We start from the raw sequence: 19558 nt of genomic DNA, 5'->3' as shown, positions 1-19558 counted from the left end.
GTATGTATTGATTGACGTCACATGTTTTCACACGCCGCCCCACAACCCCAACGCAATATTCGCCGCATATAGATCAATAAAAGTACAAAAAATCCCTCCTTCGCGCTAAAATGCATTTGTACGTCGTAAGTTGTTATATAAAAGCCATTAACGTAACGAAAAGTAAACGGGCCGGTCCTTGAAATGGAGACAGAGAAATTTGATTTTTGTGTTTCTTCGCTTGTGCATTATTTTAGCAGCGGTAATAATTAATTCTAAATTCCATAATGTTTGTGTTGCGGCTTTCATAAATTTGTGAATGTTTGTCAACATTCTGCAAACAAAATTTTCGGGGTTAAATGGCTTAAAAATTTATATCATGGTTGAAAATGAGCCCGGGTGGAAGGCGGCGAGACGAGGAATTGAGTTGATGATCAATGATAAAAATAAGGAAGCAGAAGACCTCTTCAATAATAGCCCCCCAAACATTCACATAACGGCTGGAATATGCTATCTTACCTTCATGGTGAGTTTTATTATTTTAAATAATTTTAATGTGAATCGTAAATTATATATCCACGATTTTTTTCTTAATTTATAACCCTGCACTCAGTGGTGCATAAGGCACTACTGCGTAGCATCACAGTGTTTTCTTGATCGTCAATCACAAGAAGGTAAAGTGACCTCCAGATATAGGAATGGAATATATTTGATGGGACACAGATGAGGAAAGGTGAAGGACATTACTTCTATATGGGAAAGGAAATTAAGCAGTAGGAAAAAAGAGTAAAGCGGCTATGAGTAGGGCACTGATAACTTACGCGTAGTCAAACTACATTTTGTAGCCTAGATAACTACACACAACTTATGATTTTACAATACTCGTTTGATAAATTATTTAATAGTTACTTATCTGTCGAGCAGTCATAAATGATGTGGCCGAATAACATAATAGTGTATGTATATGTATGTATGTATGTATATGTATATAATTCTGATTTTTAAATTTCAGGGTGGTATTTAGTTGTCGTTTTAAATGTAAAAATTAGTGTAAATTGCAAAGCGGCCTTGAGGTGATTTCTCAAACTATCGGCGTTACATAAATTGTCCAATAAATAAATAAAATAAAAGCTTTTATTAAGAGAATATTTCTTTTGAATTCCAGAATGCCCTGATGTGCTTCGATGACATGCGTGTAAACGAGGCTTTAGGTGTCATTAAAAAAATTGAAGAGCAGTGCATCACACAGATTGGTTGGGTGAAGTCGATAAAAAACAGGATCTTTGTGTCGCAAACCGAGGACAAATCTTTGGAATGTTGTCTGGCGGAGAGAATCGTGTTGGCAGACTCGCTGGTATGCGAGGCCTTCCTCATGTTCCTTCGGAACGACTTCACCTCCTTCATGAAGGCGGGCTGGACGCTGCGTAGAGCTTGGAAGATATACCAGCAGACCTATGATCAGCTCTCCGTGCTCAAGAAGACATTCAACGGTAATGAGCATTTGTTTATTCTCGGCGGTAACAAAGTTCTCTGTTTGTCTTTTGACACATTTTTTCATCAACCCCGACCCTAATTAGTATACTAATTAGGGTCGTATACATATCACAGCGACTGGACCGGAATAATAGGAGTGGAGGAGTTGTTGCGGACGGCGCAGGACCGTGAAGCCTTTGCCATAGTGATCACCAATGTTGGGAGGAAGAAGATACATATCACAAGTAATCGCAAACTCAATTCACACCTGTACAATGTTTTTAGGTGTCTCGCGCTCTAAGCAAATGTGTTGGGTTGTGGTCCCGTGGTTAGTGTCGCAGACTCTTAAGTCAGAGTTTCTCGGTTCGAATCCACTCTACCACAATTCGATACCTATTTCTAATAATGAGCCGCTTAGGCTCACAGAAATAGTGTGAAATTAAATTATTTGTGTGAATAATAAAAACACAAATATTTCCCTATTAAAAAATAAATAAATTTAAAAAAATACTAGAACGCTTATAAATGTCTACCCCTCTCTACCAACAGTATGTAAAAGACACTATTAAGCGTTTCCCGCAAACAATGTGCTAACATCTATTTAAATCTAAAGTTAATTTGTATTTGCATGAATGTAGAAGAAGCAAAGATTGTTTGCAAAGACAGATTGGTGTGGTGTTCTTTTCTCTCTGTCTACCCCTGCGGTGTAGTGACGTGATGGCTAATTACTTATCAGTAGAACCAATTCTAATAATTAGTTTTTAGAATAGAGTTTGTGGTTACTTGTGACTAGTATACTGAGGGTCAGATGGTAGGTTGCCTGAGTATAATTAGGGTCGGGGGTTGATGAAAAAACTGCCCAAGAACAATGTGAACAAGAACAACAACAATACTCTTTGATTTCAGATTCGTCCAGCAACAGATCAGTCAGCGAAGCCAGTTCTCCAACATCCATTTCCTGTTCATCTTGGAGCATTAGTGACGGAGATCCTCCCCTCGAAACCAATTCCCACGCTAGCCAGAAAAACAACCGAAAATCTTGTGGAAAGCCGTCAAACTTTTCCCGGCTGCCTGATAGCAATAACGACTATACCAATTTCTACACCTGCACCAGCAAGACATTTTCTAACTTTTCCACGGCCACAGATGATCTCAAGGGTCCCGAAGGTTGTGAAATAGATTATGAGGCGAGATTGTTAGAACATGAAGAAACGTCGGATGAAAGGAATCGCAGTTCCTCGAGTTACAGTCTACCCGTCCTCCCCTCTACATACATCCATCCAAATTCATCCAACGGAATCAGCAAGAACCGTCCAAACTCAATTAGAAAATCCATGTCCCTTTTTTCTTCTATCAATCATTTTAGTTCAGCTATTTATGAGAGTGCATCTTCATTAATAGGATTGAAGAAAGAATGCTCACAAGAGTAAGTAAATTCATCATTATTATTTAGATTTAATTTGCCAGTTGTGCTTAAATTGTAAATACACTATATTGTATCTGTAGTTTTTTTCTTTAAAAACATATCTTAGCGGTTTTTGAACTGTAGCAAGTTATTCCAGTGTGAAATAATTCTGCTTGAAGCGAAGGCTGGAGGCTAATAAATTGATTTTTAAAGTTTAAAAACATCTATGCCTTTTATACATTGTTTACTGTTGTCCATATAACGCCTATAGATAGGAGTGGGTAGGCCATATATCCGTATCCAGACAAGAGGATAGCAGGTGGCAAAAAAAGGTCCCGTAAGATGTAGAAATTGATGAGGATAAAGAAGTGATAAAGAGGTTTTTTGTTGAATGATCTGGTCCATTGATCTGATTTTACAACGCGAACTGCACATTTCCACTCCTAGTGATCCTGGACATTGTCCAGTGTGACATATATCGCTCACTCCTTTCAAGAACGTCATAAATAAAAAAACTTGATTTTTCAGGAGAACGTTTTTAAAGTTTAGAAATATGTATAGTACAATATATTAAAAATAAATATCAAGACACTTATTGAACTTTTTACTGTGCAGCAGATCTTTTTAGGTAAAACCTGAAGGTTTTTTCTCCATTTCTAAAATATTTAGTGTATTTTAAAGAATAATTAAACAATACCTTTTCTTCGAAATGCAAAAACAACACTTTCTGCCCTGTAGCGGGTAATTATTAAGTTTAAAATATGCCGCTTTTGCTGGGATATAGTACATTTTTTGAGCATTCCGAAAACATGCACAACTGAAATTTGACGATTTTTTATTTATGACGTTTTTGAAAGGAGTGAGCGATATGTGTCAACAGCTGACTCCAGTCAATTATCATACTGATAACAAGTAACCGCAAACCCAATCCCGATGTACAAAATTTTTTGGGGTCGCTCGATCTACCAAAAGTATACAAACAGAACGCTTATAAGCGACTCCCGCTCTCTACCAATAGTATGTAAGAGAGAGCGGGAAAACCCTTATCCGCACCCCAATGGTGCATAGGGCACTGTGTCATATAAACGCAGTGTTATCTTGATCGTTCACACATGAAGGAAAGGTGATCAGCCCTCCGCTTCAGGTACCAGACCAGGGTAATATTGAATAAATATTACAGTGAAAAAATCTTATAATAATAATCTAATAATAATCTTATACTTATTTAACCCCCCCTGGGAATCGAACCCGGGACCTCCAGAACGGTAGCCGAGCGTGCTGACCATTATACTACGGAGGCGGACATAATATGTAAAAGACGCTTTTAAGCGTTTCCCGTAAACAATGTGTTATAATCACTGAATTATAATCTAATAATTTATTTCTTGCAGTGGAATAGACCCGGAGGCCGTAGGGCGGCTTATGTCGGCCGTTTCTTTCGGCTACGGGATTTTCCAGCTGTGTTTGTCTCTGGCTCCGCCCATCTTTTTGCGCTGGGCCAACATGATGGGCTTCCAGGGAGACCGGACCTCCGCCATCCAGTGCCTTAATTACTCGCGCCGGGGGGCCGACATGCGAGCGCCGCTTGCTTCGTAAGTCTTATCTTGTGTCCTGTCTTGGTACATTGAGCCCACGTGCTTGGCTTTCAGGAATCCAAACCTTTGCCATCAGGCCGACATGTGAGCACCAGTGGCGGTCGGTGACTTTTTGTAGAAGGGATGCTGGACATCAAATGTTTATACTCGTACTTACTACGTACTAGATATCAAATATGCACATCTAGACGCTAGCCCACGAACAAGATACAATTACGTACCGTTTAAAATTATTTCCATAAATCCATTAAGCTCCATAACTCGTATTCGTATAAATGAAAAATAAACAGATAAAAAAAACCATGACATACCTGAGTTTTTGATCACTTAAACTTGAGGTCGATACGACGCTCCTTCTTCATAAAGTCATCCATAACGCGGTCGTGAAACGTAGTCTTCTCCTTTAGGGCTAGCAGTAGTGTTTTTTCAATAGAGATGATTGCAAGGGATGAAAGTCGGTCTTCGTCTACTGTGCTGCGGTTGTAAGTTTTAATCGTTTTCATTGTGGAAAACGATCGTTCGGCTGAAGCACTTGTTGCAGGTATGGTTAGGATAAGGTTCACCAAACTATACACTTCCGGAAGAACATCCTTTAAGTCGTTCTTGATAAAATATGCATTCAATTCCATCAGGGTTTGCAAATGAAATTTTGACGAGGAATAAATATAAATAAGCTCACTCTTTAGTCTTAAAAGATCAAAATACTCTCCGTAATATTTTTGTAAACATGTAAAATAATTCGCTGGGAAACATGTCTCAAATTCATTAAACTTTAACACATCTAATAATCCAATGAATATTAAATTTTCCATGTCTGCAAACCGGTCTTGGGTATGTTGTGTCAAAACATCCATTATTTAATGTTCACCATCCCTTCTACAAAAAGTCACCGATCGCTACGTTACGTGGATATTTGTATGTAATTTTGTCATAAAGTAAAACCTAGAGATAGCGAGTTCTATTTTTACATAATTTCTATCATAGATTTCGTGAAAAAAAAATATTTCTATGTAAAAAGAACCCACTCCCCAGAGAAAGTCGGACATTAATTATTATACTCCCGGAAAAATTAAAAGATCACATAATAATGAAAAAAAAGGTACATTAGGAAAGTACTGTGAAGCAGGGGGCACGGGAATTACGCGAACATTGTTTTTTCCAGGAATCATCATTTTGCTGTCTAAATTTTTACGATAGTTTAGTATTCTAGGGTTAAGCAAGAGAATATATTTATTGACCCTTTCAGATTGAGTTTGCTGTGGTACCACACCGTAGTTCGTCCATTCTTCAGTCTTGATGGAGCTGTATCAGCTTCAGGAGTAGACGAAGCTACTCTCATCTTGGAGGAGGAGAAAGAGTTCCAGAACTCTGCATTGTTTCTATTCTTCAAGGGTCGGATTGAAAGAATCAAGGTACCTAACAAATATTCTTTATTTATTAACACACTTTGTGGACGGGAAGGGTATTTCTAACCGTTTGGTGAATTGATACTTAAGGACGGGAAGGGTATTATTACCTTCTGCGCTGGCCTTATTTCAAAAGCAGAAAAGAAGGAATTATCCAATGTTTTTGTATTAATGTTATATACCAATCTCTTAAGGTCTTAACTATATTTACTTATTTATCTATTTTTATTTCTTTTAACCATATATGTTTTTTTTATAAACGTCTCACTATGCAGAACCCGTGACGAGACATTCATTTACATTATAAAGAAAATGTTGTTTTCAATTTATAAATATTACAACATAAAATAAAAATAAAAACTTGTCACGATCAGGTATGCCAAATACTTGAAAGCGGTCAGGTAAGGAGTGGGAACAATCGGCAGGTGTGTATGAGGAGATGCATGAATGTGGAAGAGGCGAGGAATGTTTGCAAAGACAGAGTGGTGTGGCGTTCTATTCTCTCTGCCTACCCCTGCGGGGGAGCGGCTTGATGGTTAGTTAGTTAGTTAGTTAAAATAAAAATTAGTTTACATCAACAAAATAAGCATACTTGGTATACTGAGAAATTTGCAAGTATACAACAATAATTTATATATAATTATCATATGCCGCCTCCAGCGGTACGCAGGCATATATATAATACCCATCCGAAATGTGTTCATGAATATTTTCCAAACATAAGGATAGTCAGATTATTGCCCCCAGACTTGTAGCATGTCGGCTCCTGGACTCCTCCAATTGTATACTTAACCAACCCGTTGTCTGTCTGCCAATACCACGTCTTCCTTCTTACCTTATCCATGAAAATCAGCTCAATTACTTGGTACTAGTTGCTTCATAGCATGAGACCAAGATATCCCACCCGGAGTCATTTTAACGGTATCAGTAATTCTTACAAAGAAGTACTTCAACATTGGTTTTTATTTTATTAAATTTAAACCCTTGAATTTACTTGTTGGGTAATATATCCAAAATAATACAAGGTTTTCGTTAGATTGAATTTTCCATTTATTTATGTATATCTTAATACGTGACGCGTTTCATCTTCTTAGGACATTATCAAAATCATATGACTGTTTGATAATGCCCTAAGAAGACGAAACGCACCACGTATTAAGATTACACAAGCTTTCGATAGTTTCTATCCCATTCGATCCTGTTGAATGTAAGAAAATTGAAAAGAATGTAAAAAAACAGACAAAATGTATCAAATATGCAGCTTAATTCGAACGATAAATGCGGTAAATGGTGATAGAGAAACGATCGATGAGGTTTAGTTTGGTATGAAATTAATTCGGGATAGAAGAAATAAAAGACACATCCGGGAAAACGATCATTCGAGGAACGATAGATAGAGGTTTCACTGTATTATATATTTTCAAAATAAATATATTAAACACTTTATTTTTTGCAGCCTGATATACCTGCAGCAATAGAAGCTTATCAACAATCAATCGCTAATGCTGGCATTCCGGATATAAAATTTTTAGGTAATATATAATAATACACCATTTTTAATGTGTCCAGATGCTTGTTCACAAAATCTGGATTATCTCCCCAATTACCGGAGTTATTTTTATATTATTTTTTGACATCTCATCAAAGATGAAGAAGAATATGGAAGCTATAAAAAGCTTCTTTTCATCTCACCAATAGATGTCTCTAGTGAAGTTCTAGTGATTCAAGAACAATGTTTCATAATTGGTTCATATATATATATATATATATATATATATATATATATATATATATATATATATATATATATATATATAGAACTTCCAAGAATTTGAGTAATGTGGTTGTCAATAATGGGAAGAATCGGTGAATGTTACACGTGTGTAAAGTGATCACTTAAACCAGCCTATGACGGTCATCAGCCCCGTAAATTCCCAGATTTCCATATTCTTCTTCATCTTTGATGAAATGTCAAAAAATAATATAATTATAATAATTTGGATAATTTATATAGCACTGTTTTTGTAAGATACTACCTCAAGGGCACTTTAACTTAATTTTTACCTGCCTTTGCCTCCGTAGGATAGTTGTTAGCGCATTTGGCTACTGTACTGGAGGTCCTGAGTTCAATTAGTAATAATAATTGAGGTGGTAAATTTTTTTGCTCTATAGTTTTGTAATCACTTGTTGATAAAAACTGTAGTTAGAACTAGTCAGACTAGCCGTATGCAATGAAATAAAAGTCAATATGAGTAGTCCACTTGCAAACCGCGTTATATATAAATATAAAAATAAAACCCTTATCCGCACCCCAATGGTGCATAGGGCACTGTGTCATATAAACGCAGTGTTATCTTGATCGTTAACACATGAAGGAAAGGTGATCAGCCCTCCGCTTCAGGTACCAGTCCATGGTAATATTGAATAAATATTACAGCCAAAAAAATCACTTATATTTATTTTACCCCCCTTGGGAATTGAACCCGGGACCTCCAGAACGGTAGGAGAGCTGCTGACCATTACACTACGGAGGCGAACTTTGCAAACCGCGTTATGTCAAAAAATTTAGTTTTTTAGAAAACGGCTCCAATCGGTAGAAAATTAAAAATATTAACATAATCTGCCTAAATTTGTTAAGTTAGGAATAAAATGGAATAGAAACATCAATACTCTTGCAAAACTCGCTATGCCGATCCACAGTTCACTTTCTAAAATCTCTCAAAAAAGCTCAAATCGGTAGAAGATTTTACATTCTACAGGCTGGCCCCATTGGCTAAAAAACTTAATTCTTTAACATAACGTGGTTTGCAAGTGGACTACTCATATGTGGTATTTATACAAGTGCTAACCCATCGGCCTATCTGCCGCCAAAAGTTGGCGGTAGGTATGTTTTTACATTCGAATAACAGCCGCAGGTTAAGCCACGCCCACATCCGTGGTTGTTCATATTATAAAGATACTTTAGTGTGATATCTACAAATCAGTAAAGAAAGCTTTTTAATTTCTTGTAATTTCTTATAATTTTTTATACAAATTTACTAACGACACTTGACCAAAGATGTCCCTGTAAGGAAAGAATTATCCTTTTGATTGAAATATTAACTAAAATCAAGTAGAAATCAAAACTTTACATCCCAGGTACAGTATAATGTTTTATTGATTTATTTTTTCAAGTTTTCTTGTTAATTTATCACATTTCTGATCTACACACACGATAAAATACGTGCTTAATAGTTAAATGTACCATATTTATTGGTAAAACAGTAAAAGTTATAATTTATAGGTTTATTTTTTTATAAATTCCAAAAAGTTAATGCCGAATCAATACATAATATTACTGATTGTGTGCTCTCTGGGCCAGGTTTACACGAGGTGGCGTGGTGTCACCTGCTCAGGCTGAGCTACGAGCAGGCGTACGTCTGCTTCCACCAGCTCCGGAAGCACAGCAAGTGGTCGCGCAGCTTCTACGGCTACCTATCGGTTATCACGGCCGGCTCCTACGCCCACATGAGGGGAGTGCTCCCCGGGAAACAGGATATCAAGAAATTGTTGGACAGATCACCAAACAGTGTAAGATTTGGCTCATTATCAGTTCTTTTAAACTGCCACATCCTTTCTTCATGGTTCTCCCACATCGGTCTGGGTTGTCCCACTTTTCGCCTTTCATTTGGGTGTCCAGACATAATACTTTTAGCGACGTGTGCGTTCGCCATTCTCTGTATAGTTCTTATAAATCATGTTCACTTTAAACATTTCTTTATCAGTAGGGGGGGGGGGGTACCTTATCGTCCATAACCTTGCCAGGAGCATGGACTTACTTGGTAAATACCATATTTCTTAAAATCTATTGTGACCCGTGTTTTGATGAATTTTGCATAATTTTCAAACACCGTGTCACAATAGATTTTTAAAAAATAGTGGTAAATATACCCAGTAAAACTTAATTTAAAAACGGATAGATATTACTACAAAATGATTGCCGAATCAAGTAATGAAACTATTTTTTTCTGTTGGTTTTAACTCCGTCTGATTATGATTGATGATATTACCCTGCTTCTTGGTGTAGGCCTTGTGGCTTGTTTTTAAGAGGGATTAGCCTCCTGCGATGTTGTTTACCAGCTGTTAATCCATCTCTTTGGTGGTCTGCCCGTAGTCAGTGTGACACGTGTTTCAATACATTCCGCATCATTTTCAAGATTCAATTCAATTCAATTCAATTTATTCAATAATTAATATATACATTACAAACTAACATTTAAGGGGTATACATTAAAAAAACAAATTAAAAAGTAAGCAAGAAGACTCTTGTTAAAGGTGTAGAAGAATCGAGTTTCGGAAAACTCCTTCGGACACATGGAACAGATCAATATCCAATGTGATATTGTTCAACATAGCGGTAGCTCTTCCTACAGGCATAACCATCGGCAGGTTGGTCCTGTGTGTAGGAATGTGAAACAATCTATGCCGACGCTGTCTTAGGTAACTATCGGGAACATACTGCTCTGGATAATTTCAGGATTATCAATCATACCGCGCAACAATGGATAAAAATGCGTAATCAAATACACATTCCTTCTAGTCTCTAAACTATTGTAGCCAAGCATACCCTGGAGAAACTCGGTCGGGTAGAGTTAAGATTTTACTGTGGATTCTTCCAGGGGGCGCAGATAGAGAAATATGTGAAGCGGAGAATGGAGAAACTTCCGGACAAGGAAGACAAGGACTCCGAGTGGGTGAAGGACAAGGTCTACTGGCAGTTGTATTGTTACGAGATGCTTTACCTGTGGAACACCTTTCCCAGCTGTGATACAGAAGACTTGACCACAATAATTAGAAGTAAGTGGCTTACTAGTAGGTTGCTTTGTGTATCCACTGCCTTTTCTGTTGGATAGTTCTGTTTTGTTCTTTTTAATCTTTCCCTTATGGTCAGGGGTGGGCTGCTAATTTATTAACAAGGGGATGGAGGGGGTGGGGGGATGGGGGAGGTGTATATATTTTGTTTTAACTATACAAAATACATAATAATTATTATAGACAAAAAGCCTCCGTCCGCCTCCGTAGTGTAGTGGTCAGCACGCTCGGCTACCGTTCTGGAGGTCCCGTGTTCGATTCCCAAGGGGGGTAAAATAAATATAAGTGATTTTTTCATTGTAATATTTATTTAATATTACCCTGGACTGGTACCTGAAGCGGAGGGCTGGTCACCTTTCCTTCATGTGTAAACGATCAAGGTAACACTGCGTTTATATGACACAGTGCCCTATGCACCATTGGGTGCGGATAAGGGTTTTATTATTTTTTATTATAGACAAAAAACGGATAGGTCTCTTTACTGCGCATCCCTAAGAAATATATTTCTCGAGAAATTTCAAAATGCAACAAAGTTTTATGTCATAATACATTCAAACCAACCACTAAAATTGCATTTATGTACTGATTCAATCAGAAAATATTGAGCTTTTAAATTTGACAAGGGGCTCGCAGCCCAAGACAAATTTAACAAGGGGCTCGCGCGAGCACCTCTGAGTCCCCTGCAGCCCACCGCTGCTTATGCTGCTAAAAACTTCCGCGTACTATAATGATATGTATTTTGTACACCATATGAAAATGTTATTAAAAATTTTTAAAAATGTGAATATTCCTAAATTTTGCTTTTATTGACCATAATTGAATTTTAAATGTAACAATTTTGTAATGTTAGCTCTGGTTGTATCTGAAAACGAGAAAAAAATACATGGCAAGTAGCCTCCATAGCTGGTGTAGTATCACAACTGCCGCGGAAGACGACTGGCGGAAACAGTATCAAACCAACAGTATCAAAATTGGGAATAGAATTACTAATACACAAACGTAACACGTTTGTGTATTAGTAATTCTATTCCCAATTTTTCTAAAAATTATATATTTCCATGGCTGCAAATGAATAATTATATATTATAATACTCTTATGTAATACGTAATTTTATTTATTAATTTATTTAAACTTCATGTACAGAAAATAAATAAGTACCCCTTATCCGCACCCCAATGGTGCATAGGGCACTGCTTCATATGAACACAGTGTTATCTTGATCGTTTACACACGAAGGAAAGGTTATCAGCCCTCCGCTTCAGGTACCAGTCCAGGGTAATATTGAATAAATATTACAGTGAAAAAATCACTTATATTTATTTGACCCCCCTGGGAATCGAACCCGGGACCTCCAGAACGGTAGCCGAGCGTGCTGACCATTACGCTACAGAGGCGGTGAAAAAAATAAGTACATTGGCGGGCTTATTGCTAAAAAGCAATATCTTCCAACCAACCAAAAACAGACTAGTGATATTGATCAAAACGTTTGATACCATTTATAGCTGTTTGCAATCAGAGGGTAGATAGTACTTGAATGTTTAAAAAAAACATAAATTATATCATGGAGGAACTCAAAAATTGTGAGCCCGCATCTATTATATTTTAAATCAATATTCTCATTATTACAGTCGAATTGTAGTAAATACATATCACCGGGAAGGAATGGTTAAACAACTATGTCCAGTTTTCCAAAACCGAATATCCAATTTTTTCTTAATTAGCTATTATTATTTTCCTTGTTTTTTAGCCCCTATAAAATTAAATTCTTCTCTTTTAATTAATGTTTTACTTAGTAAATACCACTATTTCTTAAAATCTACTGTGACACGTGTTTCGATGCATTCCGCATCATTTTCAAACACCGTATTTTAAAAAATGATGCGGAATGCATCGAAACACGTGTCACAGTAGATTTTAAGAAATAGTGGTATTTACTAAATAAAACATTAATTAAAAATGGATAGATTTTACCACAAGGGACTGCTGAATCAATTAATAAATTCTTCTTGTTTGACTCAATTGTTCCCCATGTGTTGCAGCGTGCAGTCCCCCCAACGGCTCATCGCGCCTGCCCCACGAGCCGATGGTGGGTCTGGGCTGGCTGGTGCGGGGCTCCGCCTGCCTCGTGCTCGGCAACCGGGTGAACAATGCCCCCGGAGAAGAGGAGACCAAACCGACCGAATCCTCGACCGCGTACTTTAAAATGGCGGTCGAAGCCTTCAGGATGTGCCTCAATATTAGATCCACTTCCACCGACGATGTTCATGTTTCCGCCTTTGCGCAGTACGAGCTAGCGCTGCTCCTTCTGAGGAATGAAAGCGTAAGTATTAATTTTTGAACAATAATAAATAAATAACAATTTTGTTAATAAATTATCTGGTCAAATTATAAGCTAAAATAATTCAAATGAAAATGACATTTTCTGGCGTTTCTCATGTGTGTTATTATAATCCAGGATTCGGACCTCACATACTAATATAAGAGTTTCTCCTCAATAAAAAGCTTCTTTTCATCTCACTAATAGATGTCTCTAGTGAAGTTCTAGTGATTCAAGAGCAATTGGTTCATATATATAGAACTTCCAAGAATTTGAGTAGTGTGGTTGTCAATAATGGATAGAATTGGTGAATGTTACACGTGTGTAATGTAATCACTTAAACCAGCCTATGATGGTCGTCAGCCCCGTAAATGCCCAGACTTCCATATTCTTCTTCATCTTTGATGAGATGTCAAAAAAATATATATATATTTTTTTGGACTATATTTCTTCTTCGACTTAGTCCTTAGTCAAGTCACCTGTAAGGTGTACGAGTCCCTTGATGATATGATTATAAGCATTTTATGAAGCAATGACTCATCTCCAGTTATCCCTTGACTGCGCTGCACATAGCGCTCCAACCACCGAGGTGCCTGCTGCTGTCTTAACTTGGTTGGACTATCATATGGGTATCTTCTTCTCCCTCTCTTCCCCTCCAGGCACAACCAGTCATTCCAAGCTATCCTCAATAATATTTTTAGTGGAATTTAAAAAAGTATTAAATTTTTGTGGGCTGCTAAATGTTCTCATGATAATATTTGTTTTTATTTTTTTATTTTCAGACCAGACAAGAAGGAAAGGCTTTGTTGATGAAATCAGTGACGATGTATAAAGACTTTGATTTTGAGCATCGTCTCAATGTTCGCATCAACTCTACGCTGAGGAAATTAGAGAAATATGAAGCGGAGAGGAAGGGAAATTAGATTAGACTTCTTTTCCCATCACTTTATGATTTATGTTATTCCATTTTATTGCATTCCCCTATTTCAAGTTAAAAGCCCTCTTTCCTAGCCGCGATGGACACTCCCATTTATGAATGATTGATTATAAATGCGTGATGTGTTCAATGAATTACCATAATTTGTTTATGAGACAAATGCTTCTTCTTCTTTTTGTAGATCCTAGGGACCTGTTTGTGCCTCCGCATGTCGCTCTTGGGATGTTGACTCTCAGCTGTCTTTCCATCATTTCGGAGGTCTATCTGGGGGTCTGCGTCCTTCAGGGTTACCTTGAAGGGCGATACGTGGAAGTCTGTCGTCTGACATTCTGTTTATATGTTCATTCCAGTATCGCCTTCGTTGTCGTCCCCACTTCACGATATCCTCCATCTTACACATGCTCCGGATGTCGGTATTTCTTACTCGGTCTCGCAATGTGTTTCCGGTTATGGATCGGAGAATCTTCATCTCAGAGGTTCAAAATCGATATTTTGTTCTGGAAGTATCAAATGCATCCAAAAATCCCCAGATGTACAAAAATCCCAAAACTTACTCATCGTCTGTGCGTGTCATGTCAGGTTCCCCTGACGTCGACTATCACTTGTGAGTAATTGTCATTTTCTTGGGCAGCTCTAAACAGGGCTCCGATGGTCCTGATCCCCGTCCAATCTCCTATATTTCGGAGCCAATAGATCTGTTTTCTGCCCACATTTTGTAGACCCTCTATTTTGCTTTTTATACATACTGATTGCTGTGACTTTACTGCCCCTGGAGCGATTTGGCTCTACTTTTTGGGCTAGACGGCCATATTTACATTATTACAGCAGCACATAGCCGCAGTAGGACCAACACGATAGATGCTTGTCCAGAAAGTAGTGAGATAACCCTAAACGTTTGTTATGGAGAAAGTGTGGAAATTTTTCGACTTGTATATTTTCTTATAAACTAGGATTAAGTGACAAAACCGGATCAAAATGACAATACCGGGATATTGGGAGTATTTTTTGTCTTTACGGGACGTTTTCTGATACTTTTTCCAAAAACTAATGTTTATTTTATATTTGAGAAGCATTTGAAAAATATTTGTTCTGTAAAAATAGATATTTACCCTGATCAGTGAATTAGGGTTCTGAACTCACACTGTAGCCTACACTTTTGCTACCATTTATTAAAACTTTTTTTTTTAAATATATTTAATTTAATCAATGTTATACATAATTTTTTTTTAATGATTTTATATTTTACAATCATTTTTGGTTCCAAATTTGTGAAAAATTATACTAGGACCTCTAAAAAATTCAACTCTCACTATCAAAAAAATGATGATCACTAATCAATATATTTAGACAATATTTGTTGTTTATCAGTAAAAAAAATTACGAAAACAAAAATCGCCGAAATATATTTTTAATCGATCAGTGTGATCATTACACTACAGTGTAATGCGTGTCCCATAACAATGTGTGACACGCATCACCAAAATAATATATTTATCAATCAGTGAAAATGCACCGAGCGGTATAAGGAGTTTGAGTTATTTCTTGAAGTGGTACGCAGGAAAAACTAATTGGGAACGACTGTACTAATATTTTTTAATCATATTGCTGGCTGTTTTTTTTTTTCTAACTTTTCCTGCTCAAATTCACAAAAAGTGTTAACTTGTAAGGAAAAGTCCATACACAAAAAAAGATACTTGCCTCTCGAAGACTTTATACTCATTTAAAAATTCAATTTGTACATTTAAAATTATCATTTTGCCCAGTCAATTACCAGCACTCAGGAGCCATATAACTAAAAAATTACGAACATAACACAATTCTTTGAAATTGTTCAACAACACTCATGATGCCTACATGAAAAATTGATAGAATAGTATCAGTGATAAAATACTCATTTTTGTATTGTTTTTTGTCATGTTAAAAGCTTATCACCTTTGTAGAACTGAGCCCTTAAAAATAAAATTGTGTCCCTATATTGCTCACTCCTTTCAAGAACGTCACAAATCAAAATACTTGATTTTTCAGGAGAATGTTTTTAAAGTTTAAAAATATAATACAATGTATTAAAAATAAATATCAAGCCACTTACTGTAAGTAAACTTGGAAGTATAATATATTGACTTGTTAAAAATGACTAAGTGATTGATGTTTATTTGCTTGCCAAGCAAAAATGACTTGAATGGCCCTCTTGAACATTTTACGTTTTGTTAGTTGGTCACTTTCTCCTGTACGAATACAATATAATAAAATCACATTTCTCTTTGAAATAATAGTTTAAAAAACCTAGTAACATGAATAAGTACTATTATCGATTACAAATTTTTCCATATTTCGCAAACATGTGTCGCAAAAAAGGCAATGCTATTTTCTATTCAAAAAGCTCTCCAATTTACACAATGATCATTTGATAAATTTTCAGACCCGTTTCATTCTTCATCTTACAATAGTTTGAAGAAAAAAAACAATTATTCTTAATTGAAATTTTACTTGATAAACACCACTATTTATTAAAATCTTTTATGTGTTTCAATGCATTTTTTATCATTTTCTAACACTGTAATCCATTGAAACATGTGTCACAATAGATTCTAAAAATAGAGGTTTTTGAGGGTTATTCCTTTAAAAATAAAAAAACCTCATCTCATATCGCTCACTCCTTTCAAGAACGTCATAAATCAAAAAACTTGATTTTTCAAGAGAACGTTATTAAAGTTTAAAAATATAATACAATATTTTTAAAATAAATATCAAGTCGCTTATTGAACTTTTTACTTTGCAACAGAACTTTTTAGGTAAAACCTGAAGGTTTTTTCTCCGTTTGAAAAATATTTAGTATATTTAAAAAAATAATTAAACAATACCCTTTCTTCAAAATGCAAAAACAACACTTTCTGCCCTGTAGCGGGTAAATATTAAGTTAAAAATATGTCTCTTTTGCTGGGATATAGTACATTTTCTGGGCATTCTGAAAACATGCACAACTGGAAGTTGACGATTTTTTATTTATGACGTTCTTGAAAGGAGTGAGCGATATATACACAAATATTTTGATTCAGTGCTACGTTTAGGTAAACCTTAGCAGTTTGTAAGTTGTGAATATGTAATTAAAAACTCATCTTGCATTGATAATCATTGGAGATTGGTTTTTAACTAGTGGTGAATATATTTTTCACCACCAAAAACTTGTATCGTTTTGAAATGGATAGGATACTTGTATATGTACTGCAAGAACACAATCTATTTTCATTAGTATGAGTAATTCTTCTTTTTGGTATCTCTTATATTAACCGCCCTACTCACACAAACGCATGTGATACGTCTGCTATATTATCACCCGAACGCAACAAGCTATATGCCGTACGTTCAGGTACAAAATATATGCCCGCAACCACAGAAACTTTCATGATACGTCAAATTGCACCTTTAGTATTTCAAGGTCTCTGACTGCATTTGCAGAATATGTCGAGATCATGTTGGTTTGTGATTCAATACAAAATATATTCGTAAAAATATTCAATAGAATATTATTACAAAAAAAAAATATCCAGCAACGTCTTATGTTTAGAGCATCTGACTTGCAAATGATATAAAAAGGGTCATACATGGGTCTATTGCTTAAAATTTTTGTCTGTTACATTTTTACCCAAAGGTAGGGCAGTTTGTCATTTTTGTTTAGTATCGTAAAACATTATTTTCAATATAAAAGTCCACTCCATGTTAAAAATAATTGTTCATTTAAAAAAATGTCAGGCCCCTGGAGCATGGATCATCAAATCAGCCCTGATGGTTTTAATACTGAAAACTGAACTTTTAACGTTTAACAACATAGGGCCTAATCCTAACTTGTTAAAAACTTTTAAATGTCCGGTATTTTTATATGCTCAATATTGTGCAATGCACTTTATAAGATATTTTAGTACTTTAGCTTGTGATAAGCCCCTCAGTGAAGATTAGTTTTGGTGAAATCGACATTAATATTTTTACTGTATCACTATTAGCTATATATTTATTTTTTTAACACAATCTTACTCACATATTTTTTGTATAAAAGACTAGTCATGTTAATGTATTTTATTTTTAAAAATAATTTTGCACTGTATTTTTTAAGAAGTAATAAATGGTAGAAAATAAACATGATATGCTTATCTAAAAGATTATGTAGATAAAAATATATTGACGTTATTTATTGACCAATAAAATATATGTGCAGATATATCTTGTTTTACTTTTTTTAAAACATCAAAATATAAGTAATCTCTTTACAAGTTATGTATCTTTTTTCTTGTCCGATCAACTAAAATTGAAAGCGTATACATCAACAAAAATTATAAAGTAAGCAAGAATACTCTTGTCAAAGATGTAGAAGAATCCTGCTTCAGAATACCCCCTCAGACACATGGAACAGATCATTATGCAGCGTGATATTGTCCAGCATAGCGGTAGCTCTTCCTACAGGCCTAACCATCGGCAGGTTGGTCCTGTGTATAGGAATGTGAAACAATCTATGCCGACGCTGTCTTAGGCAACTACATATCGGGAACATACAGACCAATGCTCCGGATAATTTCAGGATTATCGATCATACTGCACAACAATCAATAAAAATCCGTAATCAAATATACATTCCTTCTAGTCTCTAAACTGTTCTAGCCAAGCATACCCTGAAGAAACTCGGTCCGGTAGAGCCAAGGATAATAGCTGTACTCTCTCATGTAGAAATACCTCAGAAACTTCTTTTGGACTTTCTCTACCATAAGAGAGTACATACATAAGCTCGTGTGGCCCCCAAATCATCAAGCCACTCTCGAGTCTACTTCACATGTCTCATCCCGGTCCAATCTCTTATGTTGCGCAGCCAAGATGTTTGCCTTCTGCCAGGACCATGCTGCCCCTCAATTTTTTCCATCAGTATCGTTTGAAGCAAACTGTACCTCTCTCTCCGCAGAATTTGATCCAGATATGAAATTTCTCGGATCTTAATATCTTTTTGCAGTTGTAGACAACTGGATAGATCAAAGTTAGATATAGAAAACTGTGATTATTGAGAAACGCGATTAATTCATAGAATCCATCCCTACCTAAGAGGTCTTTAGTTAGAAATTTAATGTGCAAAATTTGAAAAAGAAACAAATTGGAAAAAAATTAAATTAATTCATCAATTTTCCATGCGCAGTGATATGAGATGAGGTTTTATTTTTATTTTTAAAGGAATAACCCTCAGAACTCTGTTTTAGAATCTATTGACACATGTTTCAATGGATTAGTGTTAGAAAATGATAAAAAATGCATTGAAACACGTAAAAGATTTTAATAAATAGTGGTATGTATTTATCAACTAAAATTTCAATTAAGAATAATTGTTTTTTTTCTTCAAACTATTGTAAGATGAAGAATGAAACGGGTCTGAAAATTTATCAAATGATCATTGAGTAAATTGGAGAGCTTTTTGAATAGAAAAAAGCATTGCCTTTTTTGCGATACATGTTTGCGAAATATGGAAAAATTTGTAATCGATAATAGTACTTATTCATGTTACTAGGTTTTTTAAACTATTATTTCAAAGAGAAATGTGATTTTATTATATTGTATTCGTA

At 35.7% G+C, this 19558-nt stretch overlaps 1 protein-coding gene across 1 annotated transcript; it reads left to right on the top strand.

Moving 5' to 3' along the window:
• The first annotated feature begins 16 nt into the window (after nt 1-16).
• Nucleotides 17-16049, top strand: LOC148307590 (tetratricopeptide repeat protein 39C-like). Its single transcript, XM_088263153.1, has 10 exons — nt 17-505; nt 1145-1469; nt 2359-2878; nt 4249-4449; nt 5699-5864; nt 7315-7390; nt 9220-9428; nt 10517-10694; nt 12750-13030; nt 13810-16049. Exons 1-10 carry the CDS (start codon nt 299-301, stop codon nt 13948-13950), a joined length of 2304 nt encoding a protein of 767 aa, XP_088119279.1. The 5' UTR covers nt 17-298; the 3' UTR covers nt 13951-16049.
• The last annotated feature ends 3509 nt before the right edge of the window (nt 16050-19558 follow it).

Source organism: Brachycentrus maculatus, unplaced genomic scaffold, assembly GCF_059751285.1.
Source record: "Brachycentrus maculatus isolate JH-2025_06_01 unplaced genomic scaffold, ASM5975128v1 h1tg000196l, whole genome shotgun sequence".
NCBI lineage: Eukaryota > Metazoa > Arthropoda > Insecta > Trichoptera > Brachycentridae > Brachycentrus > Brachycentrus maculatus.
This window is presented reverse-complemented; position numbering and strand designations above follow the sequence as displayed.